The sequence below is a fragment of the Lolium rigidum genome, chromosome 6 (assembly GCF_022539505.1).
Source record: "Lolium rigidum isolate FL_2022 chromosome 6, APGP_CSIRO_Lrig_0.1, whole genome shotgun sequence".
NCBI lineage: Eukaryota > Viridiplantae > Streptophyta > Magnoliopsida > Poales > Poaceae > Lolium > Lolium rigidum.
In genome coordinates, this window is record NC_061513.1 from 76909898 (window position 1) to 76933676 (window position 23779).

A 23779-nucleotide genomic window follows, 5' to 3' on the forward strand; every position below is an offset into this window, starting at 1 on the left:
CGTCCTCTCATGGATTATACCATGTTCCGCATGTAATAAATTGAACTCATTAGAAAAGTACTCTCCTCCACGATCGGACCGAACCCTTTTTATCTTTCTTTCAAGTTGATTCTCAACTTCAGCCTTATAGATTTTAAAGAAATCAAGAGTCTCATCTTTAGTTTTCAGGAGATACACATAACAGTATCTAGTGGAATCATCAATCAAAGTCATGAAATATTTCTTTCCACCTCTTGTCAACTCACCATTCATCTCACATAGATCTGAATGTATGAGCTCTAGTGGTGCCAAGTTTCTTTCCTTCGCAGGCTTGTGAGGCTTGCGAGGCTGCTTTGCTTGCACACAAGCATGACACTTAGAGCCTTTGACAAAGGTGAATTTCGAATTAAACTCATATCAGCAAGCCGCGTCATACAACCAAAATTAACATGACAAAGTCGTGAATGCCAAACATTAGTTTCATTAACACTAGTGCTTACATGGTTCACAACATTATCACAGAAGTCTTCTAGAGAGAAACGCAACATTCCCTCACACTCATATCTCTTTCCAACAAAAGTTCCATACTTAGACAGTACAACTTTATTGGACTCAAACACCAACTTAAACCCATCTTTCATAAGACGGGAGCCACTAACGAGATTCTTCTTGATAGAAGGGACATGCAGCACGTTCTTCAGTTGCACGATCTTTCCCGAAGTAAACTTCAGATCTACCGTGCCAACACCACGAACAGTAGCATGTAACCCATTCCCCATCATTACTGAGGAACCTCGGGCCTGATAAGAGGTAAACATGGAGATGTCAGCACACACATGAACATTAGCACTGTATCAACCCACCATTCCGTGGGCTGAAACACCGAAAGAACAAGAGGTAACATATTACCATACCCCGTAGTTCCTTCCTCTCGTGTTGCCAATGACCATGTCGACAGAATTTGAGTTCTGTCCAGCCGACATTTCTTTCCTTTGCGTTGTGGACAACGATTGGCCCAATGGCCGGTCTCGCCACACACCCAAGCAAGGATCTTTCTTCTCCGTTTTCCCTTTCTTCTTGAAGTTGGTAGTCTGGGAGACTCCCTTATTCTTTCCCTTGGACTTGTGGGCATTTTTCTGCACCATATTGGCAGCAGAACGTCCCTCGGTTCCTCCAGTGTGTTTGTCTTTTGCCCTCGCCTTCTCCTCAACATCCAGAGAGCCCATGATATTCTCAACAGAAAACTCATGCCTCTGATGTTTCAGGGAAGTGGCAAAGTTCCTCCATGAAGGGGGAAGCTTAGCGACAATGCATCCCGCGACAAACTTGTCCGGTAGCACACACTTGAGGAGCTCGAGTTCCTTTGCCATGATCTGTATCTCATGAGCCTGTTCTACTACAGATCGGTTCTCAACCATTCTGTAGTCATTGAACTGCTCCATAGCATACGGCTCACCTCCGGCATCGGCAGACACCAAACTTAGCGTCCAGTGCATCCCACGGTTCCTTCCCATTTCGTATGTGCAGATAAGCATCAACCAACTTGTCTCCAAGCACACTTAGGACGGCACCCACAAAGATTACGGTGGCATCCCCGAACGCTTTATCCTCTTCAGGAGTAAGCGGACCTCTGGGAATACCTTCCGCAACTCGGTGCACGCCCATAGAAGTGAGCCACAAGAGGGTCTTACTCTGCCATCTCTTGAAATGAGAACCCGTAAACGGGCTCGGTTTAAGCGCAGCAGCAAAACCAGACGGTGAAAATTGCCTAAGCATATAAGGTTTTTGGATTGTTGGATTATTAGGCAATTTCCGTGTGAGTTTAATTACCGAAATCAACATTACAGATGCACAAGCATACTTAACCATACACATCAGACTAAGCACATGCATCAGATCTGAACATGGAACAAGTAGCAGTGCAAGGTAGGAGAGGAAAAGCACGTACATCGCGACCGGGAAGGTCGCACCAGCAGCAGCACCACCACCACCATGGGTATTGTTGATGTCGCCCATGGTGTAGTCGGATCTGTCGATGAAGCAGCCGGGTCGTCGAAGAAGAAGACGAACGAGTAGCGAGCAGTCGCGCCGAGACGCTCCCCAAAAACCTTATCGCCCGTCTCCCGGTGCAGGATCTCAACGGACGGAGTTTCGGAGGCCTGCTCTCCCGGACGGCTGTGCACGCAGTCGCCGGGATGGGGAAGACTAGAGAGTAGCACAGCAAAAGGAACTTCACGAGAGAGAGAGAGATCTAAGAGCACTGTTTCCAGATCTGATCGTCTCCTTGTATAGCCTGGGAGGAAGCCGACCCGACCGCGTTGACACGCGTAGGAAGCCAGGGACACGCGGCGAGCATGCACATGCAGGTCGACACGTACCCAACACAGTTGGTGCACCAAGCAAAAATTTAGGCTTCCTTGAGTGTGTCTCGAACTCGAACTCGAGTCACGAAACGCGACGTGCGTGCGTGACGTGCGACGTGCCGAGCCGAGACGGGCGGGCGGAGGAGGAGGAGTGCGCGAGGGCTCTCTTCTATTCTCACTCACTTGGAATGACTAGAACAGCAGCCCTTATATACCACTCCAACTCTCTCCCAACTAGCAATGTGGGACTAAACTTTGTCCCCCAAGGCTATCCCAAGCTGCCAACGTGATGGGCCTTGAGATTTCAGGAATTGTAGACTATATGGGCTGCCTTACTGGGCTGCAGCCCATCTACATTCAACAATCCCCCACCAGATCTCATATGCACATCAGATGACACATTAGTTCCATTTACTGTTTAATATACCCGCACTTCAGTGGAGACTGTTAAGTTGAACTTCCACTTAGGCAAGGTGCTACGCTTGACTACAACCGAACAATGGACTATGCCTTGAATTGTCAGTCTTTGTGCAGCAAGTTTCGCTCAATGCCGGCACGGTACTAGGCTACCATAGCCTTCCCCTCGGGTGGAGCTTATAAGTCATACTCCTCGGCCTTTCATGAGCTTACTAGAGATTCACCCAAATCTCCCACACTATGACCAGTAGTGTCACTCATATAGGTGTGTTCTTCAAAAGATCGCCCTGTAGGACGGCGTCTTCGCTCATTAAGAGCCGCTCAGAACACATTAAGACATTGTCAACCTGCCTTACAGTAGCTATGAGAGAATTGCATCTGCAGCGGAGTGGGAGTATTAAATTTTCTCTCAACTCGCTTACTCCGGTTTGTTTTCCCAGGTCCTACTTCACGGAATTTCCGATCACATAGGTTGGGTTACCCCTCGGCAACTCAAGTGGGTCTCAAACCCATCTCCATCGATGCAAGGTCTATCATGTTTCTTGATAGTCCTTTTGTGAAAGGATCTCGCCATATTTTTAGCACTTTGGACATAATCCAATGATATCACTCCGGAGTTCTTCAGCTTTCTGACAGACTTCAATCTCCTCTTGATATGTTTGGAACTTTTCATATTATCCTTAGAACTTTTCACTTTGATAATCACAGTTTGATTATCACAGCTCATGAGGATAGCCGGTATTGGTTTTTCAACCATAGGCAAGTCCATCAAGAGCTCACGAAGCCATTCCGCTTCGACAGTAGAGCTGTATCTAATGCTCGTGAGTTCTGCTTCCATAGTTGACCTCGTTAAGATGGTCCGCTTGCAAGACTTCCAGAAACAGCGCCACCACCAAGAGTGAAAACATATCCACTTGTGGCTTTCATTTTAGCATCGTAAATCCAATTGGAATCACTATACCCTTCAAGTCCTCTTGGATACCCGGTATAATGAATTCCATAACTCATGGTTCCCTTTAGATAGCGCATCACTCTCTCAAGAGCATGCCAATGATCATCTCCCGGGTTGGCCACAAACCGGCTAAGTTTGCATACAAGCAAACGAGATATCGAGCCTCGTAGCGCAAGCTAAATACATGAGTGAACCAATGATTTGAGAGTATCTCAATTGATCTTTAGTTGCCTTTTCATTCTTTCGAAGCAAGACACTAGGATCATAAGGTGTGAGAGAAGATTTGCAATCAGCATAACCAAATCTGCTCAACACCTTCTCAACATAATGAGATTGCACAAGTGTAATCCCATTATTCTCATCTCTCAATAACTTGATGTTCAATATAACATCAGCTTCTCCAAGATCTTTCATCTCGAAACACTGAGATAAGAAGGTTTTTACCTCCTCAATCACTTTGAGACTTGTCCCAAAAATTAGTATGTCATCCACATACAAGCATAGGACAACTCCCTCACCCCCACCATGGCGGTAGTACACACATTTGTCGGCTTCATTAACAACAAAGCCCACGGATGTCAAAGTTCTTTCAAACTTCTCATGCCATTGTTTGGGTGCTTGTTTAAGTCCATACAAAGATTTCTTTAATTTACACACCTTTCTTTCTTGACCTTGCAGTACGAAACCATCAGGCTGTTCCATGTAAATTTCCTCGTCCAACTCTCCATTTAGGAAAGCCGTCTTAACGTCCATTTGATGAACGAGAAGACCGTGTGAGGCAGCCAATGACGGTAGTACTCGAATTGTGGTCAATCTCGCCACAGGTGAGTAGGTATCGAATAAATCTTCGCCTTCCTTTTGGGTATAGCCTTTGGCTACAAGCCGAGCTTTGTATTTCTCAATAGTACCATCAGCTCGAAGTTTCTTCTTAAATACCATTTACATCCTACAGTTTTGCACCCATAAGAACGCTTAACTCCCACATTACATTAGCCAAGATGGAATCCATCTCGTTTTGAACCGTTTCCTTTCAATAGTCCGCACCAGGAGATGCGAGAGCTTATGAAATGCTAGTGGGAGTATCATCCACAAGATACACAATGAAATCATTACCAAAAGACTTTGCAGTCCTTTGTCTCTTACTCCTTGTGGGAGCTTCATTGTCATCTTCATCGGAATCTGAACTCTCATCATCATATTTCTCATCAGACTCCATAGGAGTTTCATGTATTGGATCAGATTCCCAACTAGACATGCCATGCATATCTCTCATAGGAAATATATCCTCAAAGAATGTAGCATCTCTTGATTCAAAGATGGTGCCAACATTCATGTCATCCACTCCAGATTTCACCACAAGAAATCTATAAGCAATGCTATGGGCAGCATAGCCAAGAAAGACACAATCCACGGTTTTTGGTCCAAGCTTTCGCTTTTTGGTGATTGGCAAATTCACTTTAGCCAAACAACCCCAAGTTCGTAGGTAGGAGAGTGTTGGTCTTTTCTTTTCCCACTCCTCATAAGGGGTAATCTCTTTATTCTTGGTTGGAACACGGTTTAGGACATGACACGAAGTCAATATAGCTCCCCCACCATTCCTTGGATAAACCCGAAACATCTAACATGGCGTTAACTAAATCTGTTAGAGTACGGTTTTTCCTTTCCGCAATCCCATTGGATTGTGGGGAATTGGGAGGCGTCCTCTCATGGATTATACCATGTTCCGCACGGAATAAATTGAACTCATTAGAAAAGTACTCTCCACCACGATCGGACCGAACCCTTTTTATCTTTCTTTCAAGTTGATTCTCAACTTCAGCCTTATAGATTTTAAAGAAATCAAGAGCCTCATCTTTAGTTTTCAGGAGATACACATAACAGTATCTAGTGGAATCATCAATCAAAGTCATGAAATATTTCTTTCCACCTCTTGTCAACTCACCATTCATCTCACATAGATCTGAATGTATGAGCTCTAGTGGTGCCAAGTTTCTTTCCTTCGCAGGCTTGTGAGGCTTGCGAGGCTGCTTTGCTTGCACACAAGCATGGCACTTAGAGCCTTTGACAAAGGTGAATTTCGGAATTAAACTCATATCAGCAAGCCGCGTCATACAACCGAAATTAACATGACAAAGTCGTGAATGCCAAACATTAGTTTCATTAACACTAGTGCTTACATGGTTCACAACATTATCACGAAGTCTTCTAGAGAGAAACGCAACATTCCCTCACATTCATATCCCTTTCCAACAAAAGTTCCATACTTAGACAAGTACAACTTTATTGGACTCAAACACCAACTTAAACCCATCTTTCATAAGACGGGAGCCACTAACGAGATTCTTCTTGATAGAAGGGACATGCAAGCACGTTCTTCGCTTGCACGATCTTTCCCGAAGTAAACTTCAGATCTACCGTGCCAACACCACGAACAGTAGCATGTAACCCATTCCCCATCATTACTGAGGAACCTCGGGCCTGATAAGAGGTAAACATGGAGATGTCAGCACACACATGAACATTAGCACCTGTATCAACCCACCATTCTATGGGCTGAAACACCGAAAGAACAGTAGGTAACATATTACCATACCCTGTAGTTCCTTCCTCTGTGTTGCCAATGACCATGCTGACAGAATTTGAGTTCTGTCCAGCCTGACATTTCTTTCCTTTGCGTTGTGGACAACGATTGGCCCAATGGCCAGTCTCGCCACACACCCAACAAGGATCTTTCTTCTCCGTTTTCCCTTTCTTCTTGAAGTTGGTAGTCCGGGAGACTCCCTTGTTCTTTCCCTTGGACTTGTGGGCATTTTTCTGCACCATATTGGCGGCGTAACGTCCCTCGGTTCCTCCAGAGTGTGTTTGTCTTTTGCTCCTCGCCTTCTCCTCAACATCCGGAGAGCCCATGATATTCTCAACAGAAAACTCATGCCTCCGATGTTTCGAGGAAGTGGCAAAGTTCCTCCATGAAGGGGGAAGCTTAGCGACAATGCATCCCGCGACAAACTTGTCCGGTAGCACACACTTGAGGAGCTCAAGTTCCTTTGCCATGATCCGTATCTCATGAGCTTCGTTCTACTACGGATCGGTTCTCAACCATTCTCGTAGTCATTGAACCGCTCCATAGCATACAGTTCACCTCCGGCATCGGCAGCACCAAACTTAGCGTCCAAGTGCATCCCACAGCTCCTTCCCATTTCGTATGTGCGGATAAGCATCAACCAACTTGTCTCCAAGCACACTTAGGACGGCACCCACAAAGATTACGGTGGCATCCCCGAACGCTTTATCCTCTTCGGGAGTAAGCGGACCTCTCGGGAATACCTTCCGCAACTCGGTGCACGCCCATAGAAGTGAGCCACAAGAGGGTCTTACTCTGCCATCTCTTGAAATGAGAACCCGTAAACGGGCTCGGCTTTAAGCGCAGCAGACAAAACCGGACGGTGAAAATTGCCTAAGCATATAAGGTTTTTGGATTGTTGGATTATTAGGCAATTTCCGTATGAGATTAATTACCGAAATCAACATTACGAGATGCACAAGCATACTTAACCATACACATCGGACTAAGCACATGCATCGGATCTGAACATGGAACAAGTAGCAGTGCAAGGTAGGAGAGGAAAAGCACGTACATCGCGACCGGGAAGGTCGCACCAGCAGCAGCACCACCACCACCATGGGTATTGTTGATGTCGCCCATGGTGTAGTCGGATCTGTCGATGAAGCAGCCGGGTCGTCGAAGAAGAAGACGAACAGTAGCGAGCAGTCGCGCCGAGACGCTCCCCAAAAACCTTATCGCCCGTCTCCCGGTGCAGGATCTCAACGGACGGAGTTTCGGAGGCCTGCTTCTCCCGGACGGCTGTGCACGCAGTCGCCGGGATGGGGAAGACTAGAGAGTAGCACAGCAAAAGGAACTTCACGAGAGAGAGAGAATCTAAGAGCACCGTTTCCGGATCTGATCGTCTCCTTGTATAGCCTCGGGAGGAAGCCGACCCGACCGCGTTGACACGCGTAGGAAGCCGGGGACACGCGGCGAGCATGCACATGCAAGCCGACACGTACCCAACACGGCTGGTGCACCAAGCAAAAATTTAGGCTTCCTTGAGTGTGTCTCGAACTCGAACTCGAGTCACGAAACGCGACGTGCGTGCGTGACGTGGCGTGCCGAGCCGAGACGGGCGGGCGGAGGAGGAGGAGTGCGCGAGGGCTCCTTCTATTCTCACTCACTTGGAATGACTAGAACAGCAGCCCTTATATACCACTCCAACTCTCTCCCAACTAGCAATGTGGGACTAAACTTTGTCCCCCAAGGCTGTCCCAAGCTGCCAACGTGATGGGCCTTGAGATTTCAGGAATTGTAGACTATATGGGCTGCCTTATTGGGCTGCAGCCCATCTACATTCAACAATCCCCCACCAGATCTCATATGCACATCAGATGACACATTAGTTCCATTCAATCGTTTAATATACCTGCACTTCGGTGGAGACCGTTAAGTTGAACTTCCACTTAGGCAAGGTGCTACGCTTGACTACAACTCGAACAATGGACTATGCCTTGAATTGTCGGTCTTTGTGCAGCAAGTTTCGCTCAATGCCGGCACGGTACTAGGCTACCATAGCCTTCCCTCGGGTGGAGCTTATAAGTCATACTCCTCGGCCTTTCATGAGCTTACTAGAGATTCACCCAAATCTCCCACACTATGACCAGGTAGTGTCACTCATATAGGTGTGTTCTTCAAAAGATCGCCCAGTAGGACGGCGTCTTCGCTCATTAAGAGCCGCTCGTAACACATTAAGACATTGTCAACCTGCCTTACGAGTAGCTATGAGAGAATTGCATCTGCAGCGGAGTGGGAGTATTAAATTTTCTCTCAACTCAGTTACTCCGGTTTGTTTTCCCAGGTCCTACTTCACGGAATTTCCGATCACATAGGTTGGGTTACCCCCTCGGCAACTCAAGTGGGTCTCAAACCCATCTCCATCGATGCAAGGTCTATCATGTTTCTTGATAGTCCTTTTGTGAAAGGATCTGCCATATTTTTAGCACTTTGGACATAATCCAATGCTATCACTCCGGAGTTCTTCAGTTTTCTGACAGACTTCAATCTCCTCTTGATATGTTTGGAACTTTTCATATTATCCTTAGAACTTTTCACTTTGACAATCACAGTTTGATTATCACAGTTCATGAGGATAGCCGGTATTGGTTTTTCAACCATAGGCAAGTCCATCAAGAGCTCACGAAGCCATTCCGCTTCGACAGTAGCTGTATCTAATGCCGTGAGTTCTGCTTCCATAGTTGACCTCGTTAAGATGGTCTGGCTTGCAAGACTTCCGAGAAACAGCGCCACCACCAAGAGTGAAAACATATCCACTTGTGGCTTTCATTTTAGCATCGTAAATCCAATTGGAATCACTATACCCTTCAAGTCCTCTTGGATACCCGGTATAATGAATTCCATAACTCATGGTTCCCTTTAGATAGCGCATCACTCTCTCAAGAGCATGCCAATGATCATCTCCCGGTTGGCCACAAACCGGCTAAGTTTGCATACAAGCAAACGAGATATCAGGCCTCGTAGCGCAAGCTAAATACATGAGTGAACCAATGATTTGAGAGTATCTCAATTGATCTTTAGTTGCCTTTTCATTCTTTCGAAGCAAGACACTAGGATCATAAGGTGTGAGAGAAGATTTGCAATCAGCATAACCAAATCTGCTCAACACCTTCTCAACATAATGAGATTGCACAAGTGTAATCCCATTATTCTCATCTCTCAATAACTTGATGTTCAATATAACATCAGCTTCTCCAAGATCTTTCATCTCGAAACACCGAGATAAGAAGGTTTTTACCTCCTCAATCACTTTGAGACTTGTCCCAAAAATTAGTATGTCATCCACATACAAGCATAGGACAACTCCCTCACCCCCACCATGGCGGTAGTACACACATTTGTCGGCTTCATTAACAACAAAGCCCACATATGTCAAAGTTCTTTCAAACTTCTCATGCCATTGTTTGGGTGCTTGTTTAAGTCCATACAAAGATTTCTTCAATTTACACACCATTCTTTCTTGACCTTGTAGTACAAAACCATCAGGCTGTTCCATGTAAATTTCCTCGTCCAACTCTCCATTTAGGAAAGCCGTCTTAACGTCCATTTGATGAACGAGAAGACCGTGTGAGGCAGCCAATGACAGTAGTACTCGAATGGTGGTCAATCTCGCCATAAGTGAGTAGGTATCGAAGAAATCTTCGCCTTCCTTTTGGGTATAGCCTTTGGCTACAAGCCGAGCTTTGTACTTCTCAATAGTACCATCAGCTCGAAGCTTCTTCTTAAATACCCATTTACATCCTACAGGTTTGCACCCATAAGGACGCTCGTATAACTCCCACGTTCCATTAGCCAAGATGGAATCCATCTCGCTTTGAACCGCTTCCTTCCAGTAGTCTGCATCAGGAGATGCGAGAGCTTCTGAAATGGTAGTGGGAGTATCATCCACAAGATACACAATGAAATCATTACCAAAAGACTTTGCAGTCCTTTGTCTCTTACTCCTTGTGGGAGCTTCATTGTCATCTTCATCGAATCTGAACTCTCATCATCGTATTCCTCATCGTACTCCATAGGAGTTTCATGTATTGGATCGGATTCCCAACTAGACATGCCATGCATATCTCTCATAGGAAATATATCCTCAAAGAATGTAGCATCTCTTGATTCAAAGATGGTGCCAACATTCATGTCATCCACTCCAGATTTCACCACAAGAAATCTATAAGCAATGCTATGGGCAGCATAGCCAAGAAAGACACAATCCACGGTTTTTGGTCCAAGCTTTCGCTTTTTGGTGATTAGCAAATTCACTTTAGCCAAACAGCCCCAAGTTCGTAGGTAGGAGAGTGTTGATCTTTTCTTTTCCCACTCCTCATAGGGGTAATCTCTTTATTCTTGGTTGGAACACGATTTAGGACATGGCACGAAGTCAATATAGCCTCCCCCACCATTCCTTGGATAAACCCGAAACATCTAACATGGCATTAACCAAATCGTTAGAGTACGGTTTTTCCTTTCCGCAATCCCATTGGATTGTGGGGAATTGGGAGGCGTCCTCTCATGGATTATACCATGTTCCGCACAGTAATAAATTGAACTCATTAGAAAAGTACTCTCCTCCACGATCGGACCGAACCCTTTTTATCTTTCTTTCAAGTTGATTCTCAACTTCAGCCTTATAGATTTTAAAGAAATCAAGAGCCTCATCTTTAGTTTTCAGTAGATACACATAACAGTATCTAGTGGAATCATCAATCAAAGTCATGAAATATTTCTTTCCACCTCTTGTCAACTCACCATTCATCTCACATAGATCCGAATGTATGAGCTCTAGTGGTGCCAAGTTTCTTTCCTTCGCAGCTTGTGAGGCTTGCGAGGCTGCTTTGCTTGCACACAAGCATGACACTTAGAGCCTTTGACAAAGGTGAATTTCGGAATTAAACTCATATCAGCAAGCCGCGTCATACAACCGAAATTAACATGACAAAGTCGTGAATGCCAAACATTAGTTTCATTAACACTAGTGCTTACATGGTTCACAACATTATCACAGAAGTCTTCTAGAGAGAAACGCAACATTCCCTCACACTCATATCTCTTTCCAACAAAAGTTCCATACTTAGACAGTACAACTTTATTGGACTCAAACACCAACTTAAAGCCATCTTTCATAAGACGGGAGCCGCTACCGAGATTCTTCTTGATAGAAGGGACATGCAAGACGTTCTTCGCTTGCACGATCTTTCCCGAAGTAAACTTCGGATCTACCGTGCCAACACCGCGAACAGTAGCATGTAACCCATTCCCCATCATTACCGAGGAACCTCGGGCCCGATAAGAGGTAAACATGGAGATGTCAGCACACACATGAACATTGGCACTCGTATCAACCCACCATTCCGTGGGCTGAAACACCGAAAGAACAAAGAGGTAACATATTACCATACCCTGTAGTTCCTTCATCTCGTGTTGCCAATGACCATGCCGACGAATTTGAGTTCTGTCCAGCCTGACATTTCTTTCCTTTGCGTTCTGGACAACGATTGGCCCAATGGCCAGTCTCGCCACACACCCAGCAAGGATCTTTCTTCTCCGTTTTCCCTTTCTTCTTGAAGTTGGTAGTCCGGGAGACTCCCTTATTCTTTCCCTTGGACTTGTGGGCATTTTTCTGCACCATATTGGCAGCAGAACGTCCCTCGGTTCCTCCAGTGTGTTTGTCTTTTGCCCTCGCCTTCTCCTCAACATCCAGAGAGCCCATGATATTCTCAACAGAAAACTCATGCCTCCGATGTTTCGTGGAAGTGGCAAAGTTCCTCCATGAAGGGGGAGCTTAGCGACAATGCATCCCGCGACAAACTTGTCCGGTAGCACACACTTGAGGAGCTCGAGTTCCTTTGCCATGATCTCGTATCTCATGAGCTCTGTTCTACTACGGATCGGTTCTCAACCATTCTCGTAGTCATTGAACTGCTCCATAGCATACAGCTTCACCTCCGGCATCGGCAGCACCAAACTTAGCGTCCAGATGCATCCTACGCGTTCCTTCCCATTTCGTATGTGCGGATAAGCATCAACCAACTTGTCTCCAAGCACACTTAGGACGGCACCCACAAAGATTACGGTGGCATCCCCGAACGCTTTATCCTCTTCGAGAGTAAGCGGACCTCTCGGGAGTACCTTCCGCAACTCGATGCACGCCCATAGAAGTGAGCCACAAGAGGGTCTTACTCTGCCATCTCTTGAAATGAGAACCCGTAAACGGGCTCGGTTTAAGCGCACAGCAAAACCAGACGGTGAAAATTGCCTAAGCATATAAGGTTTTTGGATTGTTGGATTATTAGGCAATTTCCGTGTGAGTTTAATTACCGAAATCAACATTACAGATGCACAAGCATACTTAACCATACACATCAGACTAAGCACATGCATCAGATCTGAACATGGAACAAGTAGCAGTGCAGGGTAGGAGAGGAAAAGCACGTACATCGCGACCGGGAAGGTCGCACCACCAGCAGCACCACCACCACCATGGGTATTGTTGATGTCGCCCATGGTGTAGTCGGATCTGTCGATGAAGCAGCCGGGTCGTCGAAGAAGAAGACGAACCAGTAGCGAGCGGTCGCGCCGAGACGCTCCCCAAAAACCTTATCGCCCGTCTCCCGGTGCAGGATCTCAACGGACGGAGTTTCAGAGGCCTGCTCTCCCGGACGGCTGTGCACGCAGTCGCCGGGATGGGGAAGACTAGAGAGTAACACAGCAAAAGGAACTTCACGAGAGAGAGAGAGAGATCTAAGAGCACTGTTTCCAGATCTGATCGTCTCCTTGTATAGCCTGGGAGGAAGCCGACCCGACCGCGTTGACACGCGTAGGAAGCCAGGGACACGCGGCGAGCATGCACATGCAGGCCGACACGTACCCAACACAGTTGGTGCACCAAGCAAAAATTTAGGTTTCCTTGAGTGTGTCTCGAACTCGAGTCACGAAACGCGACGTGCGTGACGTGACGTGACGTGACGTGCCGTGCCGTGCCGAGCCGAGACGGGCGGAGGAGGAGGAGTGCGCGAGGGCTCTTTCTATTCTCACTCACTTGGAATGACTAGAACAGCAGCCCTTATATACCACTCCAACTCTCTCCCAACTAGCAATGTGGGACTAAACTTTGTCCCCCAAGGCTATCCCAAGCTGCCAACGTGATGGGCCTTGAGATTTCAGGAATTGTAGACTATATGGGCTGCCTTACTGGGCTGCAGCCCATCTACATTCAACAAGATACATGAAGCTCAATGTATAGCAGCTTAAAAGTTAGAATCAACTATCCAAGTGCATTCATGACTTCTTCACTCAAACCATGTCACGTGGTCCGAAGAAATCCAGAGGCAATACAACAGGCCGCCTCATCCATGGGACTGCAAGATATCTGGATGACACAATCTGCGGCCGCTTGCCTCCGCTTCTCCCCACGTCGATGCCAATCATGCCAACAAGGTAGCCCTTACAGCCAGTACTGAGATTAGGCAGCAGCACGTAGAGGACGCCATCATCCTGCTGCCTCAGGATGGGAAACATGGGTAAGCTCTTTGGCAACCCCTTCTTATCGAAGGTATCCAGCTCCCAGATGTCTTGCATCCTGAAGACTATGAGTGTTTCCCACTCCATCTTCTCCCCTCCTTTGACAGCGGCTGCGTCAGGTTCAGAGTCCACACCTCCACCATGGTGTCACCGGTGCCACCGTCTGATTGTGTGATGGAAACGAACCAGATGGAGTTCCCGACCAAGCCAATGTTCCGGTGAAAACGCATCTCGCCCATCATCATCATGGCTTGATGGTAGGGGATCCTGTGCTTCTCAGGCAACCTCATATACTCGAAATTCACGCTATCGTCTCCACCGTTGAGCAGGTCACTATAGCTGCAGTACATGATACCTTGAGTGAGATCGCCCCAGACAGCATTGCCGTTGCACGAGAAGGCCATGTGCGCATCGAAGCTGCGGTCATTGAGATGGTGACTGCCCTTCACCACCCACTGATCCATGTCTGCGCTCTGAGAGATGTCACTCGGAGCCGGCGGCAGCGACCACAGGCAGAGAGCGGCGCTATCGTGCCCGTCTGTCGCTGGGCAGTGTCTTTTCCCTAAGAGGGCCACAGTGTAGCCACCGTCTTCGCGGCGCAGAGGGAGAGGGCAGCTTCTACCGGTGGATCGAAACTGCGGAGCTTGTGCTGGGAGCATGAAGAGGGACGCATTGCCGGAGTCATAGACGAGATAGTACGCCCGGAGAGGGCCGGTGACGTGGTGGGCTCTGAATGCCAGACTCATGACCATGGCATCCCCTTCAACGGCGCAAACGCTGCACGAGACGCTGGTATGCCTTCCCGAGATATCCGCCGTGTCGTCGTCGATCATCATCCCGACTTGGTTGAACGCGTCGTCGGTCAAGCGGACACTCATGTCGGGGTAGAGCTCCGGGTCGTCGTCGTCACCGCGGAGCACGCAGAGAGAGATGCCGTCCAAGATGTGCTTGTCAGCCGGCTCGCAGCCGACGGCGTCCCTCCTGCACTCCACGACCTCCCAGTCAAGCGATCGACGATTGTGGTCGCAGCCGTAGTTGCCCAGGATATCGTCCATCACCATGAACGGCCGGGAGGGCGGCTCGCCCATCGACATGGCGAGTATACTAGGGCAGATCGATCGATCAAATTTTGTCTGGTTTTTTGGGTGTAGAAGAAGATATATGGAGGCTAGATCGATCCGATCGGGGGAGGAAGAGACCATATCCGACATCTACACGTCTACACGACCTCCAGCCGGATTGATCCGCAATAGGATAGCTGCCCTGCGTGATTCGTTGGATGCGGTGCGGCGGATCTCGCTGGCTTCATGGACGGTGGATGTGCAAATTAAACGAACACACAGCCAAAGGATGTCTAGACTCAAAATCTCACTCATTGATCAGTTAGCCATTTGGACAGTCAAATCTCCTTTTGTTTGTGAGTAGCATATGTCACACATTATAATTACTAGTATTAGGTTTCTTTTTCAAATTGTCAACTCGTAATAAATTTGGGCTATATACATCAATTAATATCAATATATATATACATTTATAATTTCTGTAAAATTTTGAGAGAAAATCACGATATTTAGTTGAAACTTATCCATGCAAACCTTCATAAAATGATATGATCATTTGCTAAGTTTTCTTCTGAATAAGGGGAAAAAGAACGCCACATATGATATTTCAAAACTTAGGCTCGTTTTTGTAAGTTCTTGGTTAAGTCTGAGAACTAGATCCCGGTATGATGTAAGGATTACATAAGTTTGGAATGCGTACAAGATTTCCCTATGAGAATCACTAATCGGTCCACAACTGAGATCATGAGAAAAGTGTGATTGGGTTCTTAAACTCCGATTTAGGTGTCATGTAATCTTTACTTGGCTCAAATTTAACAACAAAAAGTCTTACTTGGCTCGACTCAGCTATGAATTCTACCTTGCAACTAAGGAAATATACACATTCCTATTTTCATGATTCTTTTCACCCATTTCCAAATATAAAAATAGAGTGGGTGTGAGAACAAAGCCCTGGTATGAATTTGACGAAAAGTCTTGCATGGTGGTCTAGCAGGTTGAGATGATGGGTTGGGGATCAAAATTGTGTAAAATATGGGTGGATGAACATAAATTCAAAGTTTTCCTACGTAATTATTTCAGTTTTCAGGACAATTGGAGTTTATGAAAGGACCATACATGTTTGCGAGTTGGTCGTCCCGTCTAGGGTTAGACCACACGCTCCTTTGATTCAAAAGAATACAACGGTTTGGGAGGATCTAGTTCCTTAGGAATTTTCCTCGCAAGTCTTTTGGTATGCAGGAGTGGAATCCTTAAAAAAGTATCCTAACAAATCCATTGGGTTCTACTCTGATGGGAGAAAATTCATCGCAAAAAAAAAAAAAATTCATCCACCAATTTTTTCTCTATTATTTGAAAAATTAATATTGCGGAAGTAAGTTATCACAAAAAATCTACGAGGCTGATGTGTGTGTGTGTTATCTATCTCCAGCATTGATGTGTGTCATTAAATTATCTCAATACTTCCCCACATTCGTCGATGCATATCCAGCATATTTCTTCGTCGCGTAGACATATGATCCACTTCGAGTGTAAACACTTAACAAGCCATTTAATAGTTATGAACTTGCGATGCCTATGCTATATGTGTTTGTTACCGGTGTGTTATATTGTTGTTTAACAAGCAGATAGATGCTTCATGCGTTACGAACTAACGACCCTATAAGATAGGTCTCGATCTGTTATAGATATTGTTTAGCAAGTCAGTGAATGCTTCAAATGTTACAAATTCGGATATATCTCCTGCATTAGTGTGTCGGCGAAATGTACAACAAGAAGTTCAATGGTTTATGGGTCACACATGTGTGATGCATATGCAATATATATCTGGCATTTGTGCATCATATAGATATAACCGTAATTTTTTTGGCATGAAATATTTCAATATTGTAGGAGTTATTCAAATTCTTGCGGAAAATGTGTTTTGCATGTTGTATCTATCTCTAACGTTTATGTGTATATGACACTTTTAAAAAAATGACAAATAGCAGTTTGATCATCAAGGACCTTTCATGCTTTTAGAATGTATATGGTGCATTTTAGATTTGTTGTTTAGTTGCCCATTTCCAAACCATGTTGGGATCATGATGGGTTCGAATGTGTTAAATATATGATAGGATCGTGCGTTACATTCATGGTGCATATCTGATCTATCTTATTGTTGATATCTATAGATACTTTTTACAAATCGATGATCACACATGTGCCTCACATAGGAAGTAAAAATGTAGCACGAGATGATTCAATCTAGTAAAAGTTTTGCACAACTTAGGCATTGCAAACATGTGTGGAGAAAATATGATATATTTATGGAAATGGCGTAACCGCACATTTGCTGATCACATAGAGGTAGTAATCGGAATTCAATTACTGTGATAATTCTGAAAAACTGATATGTTTCTTATCTATCTTCACATTGATGTGTGTTATAATTAAATTGTCATAAGACTCACCTTATCACCCACATTGAGGTTGTAGAAAATTGGCGAAGCAAAGCAAAAAAAAAATCAAGGCTTATAACATAAAAATTTATCCTTTTTCTGCCAGATATCCTAGCACGCTCCACCATTAATTAATGTGATACAATTCACGATGCTTACCCGGCAAGTATCCTCGTGTATGATTGATATATACTCACTCAGAGCATAAGCATTTAACAAGCATGTTAGTGCTTCTATGTCATCGGTGTGTCGTAGAGATATTTAACAAGGCATTTCAATGCTTCATGTGTTATGAATTGATGACTTGTATCCGATGTAGCTTTGGCATTGTTGTGACGAAGAAATTAATAAGTGTATTCCATGCTTCATGTCTTACAAATGCACAATGCCTATCCTATGACGTGGAATTGTTTAATAAGTGATTGAATGCTTCATGCATTACAAGTGCATGATGCATGTCAAATATATTTGTGGCATTGGTGAGTCACAAAGGTGTAATCGTCAAACTTCAACATGTAAGAATTCAATATATTATTAATTGTGCAAATTGATGCAAAAAATGTGGGACGCGTACTTGATTTATCTCTAACAGTGATGTGTGTCATATAGAGATATGACCCTAAAGATTTTTTTTACATTTAGGAATTTGATTACTATATGACGTCCATGCTTTGTGACTTTCATTCTTTAAGAAACTATTTTAGATATATGATCTATTGATAGCATTGATGGTCAGTTCCCCATGTCCAAACTGGGTTGAGATAGTGATCGATAAACTATGTAAATATGCAATAGGAAGGAGTTCAATTATTGGAAATTTACGTAATGTATGCATTAATTTTCATGGTGCATATGTATTGTATCTTACTACTGATGCATTAGAGTAATCTTTACAAACTGATCATATAGATACATGACTCACTCGGGACGTAAAGGTGCAATTCAGTCTCGTAGAAATCTAGAGAACTCATGGGTTACAAAATTGTGTGGCGGCATATATGATATATTTCCGGCAATATTGATTAACCCCCCATTTACTAGTGATATAGAATTATAATTTAATGATGCATCCATCAATTATATAAATCTTGAACAATATTGTAAAAATTATCCAAATTGATGGGAAAAGGGCTGATGCATACTTGATCCATCTCTAACAGTGATGTGTGTCATGTAGAGATTATGACCCTGGGGATTTTTTGCATAAAGCAATTCGATTATTATTATTATATATTTGTCCATGCTTTGTGATTTTCATGCTTTAAGAAACTATTGTGCATATATGATCTATGTATACCATTGAGTGTCAGTTGCCCATGTCCAAACCATGTCGAGATAGTGATCGATAAACTATGTAAATGTGCAATAGGAAGATAAACTATGAAAATGTGAAGTGTTTCAATTTGTGGAATTTTACATAATTTATGCATTAATTTTCATGGTGCATATGTATTGTATCTTACTATCGATGTGTTAGAGTACTTCGTACAAATAGATCATATAGATACATGAGTCACTTGGGGAGTAAATGTTTAATTCGGTCTCATGAAAATCTAGAGAACTCATATGGGTTACAAATTTGCGTGGGGGCATATATGATAACTTAGTGTTGATATAGATCTATATAATTTAATGATGCATCTATCAATTATATAAATATTTATCAAGACACATTTGGGATTGTTTTTTCCAATGAATGCTCGTATAGGAATAATGGCGAACATTGAAAGAAATATATACAATATTTGGTATTTCATCAATGTGTGTCTGATATTTATTATCTATGTTGTCGCTTTACTGGTGTGGGTAACAAGTACTCCCTCTGTTTCAAATTAATCGACTTAATTTTGTGTACGTTTGCATGTAAATATAGACAAATCGAGTCAATTAATTTTGAATGGAGGGAGTATATCAAAAATGAGTATTGATTTCGCTCCATATTTACGCATATATACTTCGGGAGTGGCGTTTTGGCTCCCGGGAGCATATGCTCCCGGTTTTTAAACTTTATTTTAAATGCACTTTTAAAATGTTGAAAATTTTGAACATAAAATTTAGTGGATACATCTCAAAATTCTACATGTTCACAAAGTGGTTCCATAGAAAACCGACATTTTGAGTGTCATTTGTAAAAAAGACAAATTTTTCTGTAAGAAAAAGTTGTGTACGAGACGTTTTGTTTATTTTTTCCATACAAGTAACAAAAAATGTCGGTCTTTCGCAAGACTTGATGTGCGCACGTAACATGTTGATATATAAGCGAGAAATTTTTTGTTCGAATTTTTTGAACATTTCAAAATATTTTTCCGGTGGCAGGAGCATATGCTACCATGTGCCGAATTAAATTTCCGATATACTCCGGACAATAAGAAGCACAAAAAAGGAGTATAGAAGATCCAGGAAATTGGCAAGAAAATATGGCACAAAGCAAACTTCCAAATTTTGCAACGTCCACCCTCCATCCATCTACATGTAACCGGTCACGAATACCGAAGCTAAGCACATCAATTGCGTACCTTTTTAATCAACCACATGCGACAAACACCACCCACCTGAGTTTAATTGCTCTGATGCAATTAAGAACCAATCTTAACCCAGTTTTAATTGCTTCTTTATCTGTGTTAATTGCTTCTTTATCAGTTTTATTAATTGCTTCTTAATTTCCTGCACACGACAGGCTATATATAGGGGGGTGGTGCTTCAGAACTGAAGCACACACCACAAACAAGAAAGAGTGTACTTTGCAAACTGATCGAGATCTCAACGGTGAGATACGATGGCGTCGGAGATGAGCAAGAACGGCGTGAAGGTCTCCGACGAAGAGGTCACCTCGCACCAGCGTGACCAGAGCACGGGTGGCGCCGAAGGCGGCGACTGTGAGGATCAGACGGCGCCGCTGGCGCGGCAATCGTCGATCCTCGCGCTGACGCTGGACGAGCTGCAGAACTCGCTGTGCGAGCCAGGGCGCAACTTCGGGTCCATGAACATGGACGAGTTCATGAACAACATATGGAATGCCGAGGAGTTCCAGGCGGCGACGGGCGCCTGCGCGGCGCCGGAGATGGAGGTAGCCGCCGTGGCGGGTGCCGGTGGGATGGCAGGCGCAGGAGATGCCGGAGGAAGCGGCCTATGCCGGCAGGGATCGTTCGCCTTGCCGCAGCCACTGTGCCAGAAGACGGTGGAGGAGGTGTGGGCCGAGATCAACAAGGAGGCACCGGCGCACGCCGCCCGTGCTCACCCCCAGCAAGCCTTGCCGCCGCCTCCTGTCCAGCCGCCGGTGGGAAACGGTGTTGGCGTTGCTGTCAATGACCGGCAGGGGACGCTGGGCGAGATGACGCTGGAGCAGTTCCTCGTCAAGGCCGGCGTGGTCCGAGGCTCCCTCGGCGGCGCCCAGGCGCCCCCTATGCCGGTCGGCATGGTCCACGGGCCGATGAATCCCATGCAGCAGGGGCAGCAGCCTGGTCCGATGATGTACCAGGTGGCGCCGGTTAACGCCATGTACCCGGGGATGGGTGACGGCATGGGCTTCGTCCCGAACGGGTACGCCGGGATGGCCGTGGTGCCGCCACCGCCTCCGTCTCAGGGCGGGGTGGGCATCGTGAGCCCCGGGTCGTCGGACGGGAGGAGCGCCATGACGCAGGCTGACATGATGAACTGCATGGGCAGCGGGGCGATGATGGTGGAGAACGGCGCCCGGAAACGCTGCGCACCAGAGGACAGGCCCGGCGAGAAGACCGTGGAGCGTCGCCACCGCCGCATGATCAAGAACCGCGAGTCGGCTGCACGATCCCGTGCCAGGAAGCAGGTATCCATTATGTTGCTGCCAAATTGTTCGTTTTGCTGTGTGCAATACTGCAATTCACGTCTCACGCGGTGTCGATCGAGTTGGTAACACGCTTTGAATTACAAATGTTGCAGGCGTACACCGTGGAGCTTGAAGCTGAACTGAACCACCTCAAGGAGGAGAACGCTCGTCTGAAAGCTGAGGAGGTACTGACCAGTGAGAACAAGAGAAGATTCAGTTATTTTTTCTTCTTGCTGTTGCTAAACTTCTTTGATGTTTTGTTGCAGACGAAGATTCTGTTGGCCAAGAAACAGATGGTACATTCTGTCATTTGCCAATTGCTTTGCTTGGAGCACGCTGAAGTATTAAAACAGTCAATGTATGTGTGCTGATGAACGCCTTGTGATCTCGTGATTTTTTTCAGCTGCTGGAGAAGATGATGGAGCAGTCAAAGGAGAACGCAAAAGCCAAGAAGGGCGGCGCCCGGCCGCGCCGCTCCGGCAGCTGCATCTGGTGAAATGGAAACGAAGGTCGACCTGCAATTCAGCATCCAGAACCGTACCGGCGGGAGCAGGAGCAGGACTTCGTTCTGCCGTTATATTTTCCTTGTTCCCCGACATAGCTAGTAATGTTGCCGTAACTGTGGTGACGACAATAGTAGCATCTTTTCTTCTTTGTTTTTGAGCGGCGGCAGGAGTATCTCAGTAAGAACATGTAAACCAGGGAAGGCCCACATTCCAGTGTTGATCGGGGCAACCAGGTGAATTTTTGTCGCTGTTACAGGTGGTGATGAGTTTGTAAGAAACAACAGAAGCGATGAGACAATCGATATATAAATATGTTTATAATATGTTTTTTTTCGATAAAGGATGTTTTATTATTTTGATAAGCAATTACATCCAGCCTCTGCATAATCAGGATGCACACAGCTGTTTCAACAGTCCAGAACGAGCATTAAAAGAAAAAAGACGAAATACATATCGAGACGATAAACTATATAACGCCTAAGGCAAGTGTGGAACTTCAATCCGTAGACTATGCTGCCACCCATGTCGGGAAAAAGTATCCCTCGCCGTAGCCTCCAACCGTGTACAGACCTCCGTAAATAGGTCTTGGTTCTCCGCCCGCTGAAGAGGTAACCATGAACGGAGAATACCCGTACATCCGTAGATGACCTGCAACAAAGAACAGTTTTTATCGTTAAAAATCTTGTCATTTCTACATAGCCATAGCGCCCGGATAATCGCAAGCGCCCCCACCCTAAGAAGCAACTTAAACCTTGCATCAACACCATGAAGCCAATTGCCAAAGACATTTGCCACACTAGTCGGGGGATACGGGGTAGACGCTACTTGGATGATCGACCATATAGATTTCGCAAAACTACACTGGAAGAAAAGGTGTTTGATGGTTTCGTCGTGATGACGAGAAAACACACCGTGTATTTCCGTGCCAATTCCGCTTAACAAGATTATCTTTAGTAAGAATAACTCCTCGACGAAGGTACCATCCAAAAATCTTGATTTTTAATGGTATCTTCATCTTCCAAATTTTCTTATTGTTATCAACTCGGTAAATCGGAATGGAGGATTGCATTGTATAAAGATTTAACTGAGAAAGAACCATCTACATGAAGATTCCATCTAAATTCATCCGGTTCGGGGGATAATTGAATATCACCCAACCGTTGAACTAGAGTATTCCATGCTCGTTAGCCTTTGTCCAAGTAAAACCCGTCCGAACGTCACATTCGGAGGTGAGGAAGCCATGACGGTAGCAATGGTATCACCTTTGCGACGAACAATACTATACAAAGCAGGATATTGTTCACTCGGGGAAGCATTGTCCAACCAAACATCTTCCCGAAACGTATCCGTGCTCCATTCTTAATAGAAAAAGTACCATGACGAAAGAAAATGTTTTTCGTTGCCATGAGACCAGCCCGAAGTGAGAGTCCCCGGGTTTCCAAACCACTTGGCAGAGCGTCTTCGAGCCAATATACTTTCTCCGGAGAATAGTTTGCCAAGTCCCGTTCTCGGTAAGAAGCTTAAAAAGCCATTTACCTAGCAGAGCAGAATTCTTAACCTCCAGGTCATGAATTCCAAGTCCGCCCTGATCTTTGGGACTACACACTATACTCCATTTAACTAATTGATACTTCTTTTTCTCGCTGTCCCCTTGCCAAAAGAATCTGGATCGATAATAATCGAGTTTATGCAGAATTCCTTTGGGCAGAAGGAAGAATGATAACATATACAGTACCATATTTGTTAGTACCGAGTTAATGAGTGCCAGTCTTCCTCCTATGGACAGCAATTTGCCTTTCCAACTACTAAGGCGTTTCTGTAATCTTTCTTCCACAATCTTCCATTCAGCAAGGGTAAGTCTCCGATAGTGAATCGGGATACCCAAATACTGAATAGGGAAATGGCCTTGCCCACAACCAAACAACTCTGTATACTGAGTCATATCGTTTTGGGCATCGCCGAAACAGAACAATTCACTCTTATGGAAGTTAATTTTCAATCCCGACAATTGCTCGAATGTCTGCTAAAATTAATTTGAGATTACGAGCTTTTTCGAGATTATGATCCATAAAAAGAATTGTGTCGTCGGCATATTGAAGGATAGATAAACCCCCATTAACCAA

At 45.1% G+C, this 23779-nt stretch overlaps 1 protein-coding gene across 1 annotated transcript; it reads left to right on the forward strand.

The window, feature by feature from the left end:
* Positions 1-20092: 20092 nt before the first annotated feature.
* LOC124667358 (bZIP transcription factor ABI5 homolog) lies at positions 20093-21906 on the forward strand. The gene is made up of 4 exons (XM_047204652.1): positions 20093-21150; positions 21264-21335; positions 21417-21446; positions 21554-21906. Exons 1-4 carry the CDS (start codon positions 20122-20124, stop codon positions 21644-21646), a joined length of 1224 nt encoding a protein of 407 aa, XP_047060608.1. The 5' UTR covers positions 20093-20121; the 3' UTR covers positions 21647-21906.
* Positions 21907-23779: the final 1873 nt, after the last annotated feature.

Bases quoted from the DNA above. Each gene is read 5' to 3' on its own strand.
- LOC124667358 (XM_047204652.1), top strand. From the start codon at position 20,122: ATGGCGTCGGAGATGAGCAAGAACGGCGTGAAGGTCTCCGACGAAGAG. The intron at 21,336-21,416 runs GTACTGACCAGT...GTTTTGTTGCAG, and splicing joins CTCGTCTGAAAGCTGAGGAG to ACGAAGATTCTGTTGGCCAA. The intron at 21,447-21,553 runs GTACATTCTGTC...GATTTTTTTCAG, and splicing joins TGTTGGCCAAGAAACAGATG to CTGCTGGAGAAGATGATGGA.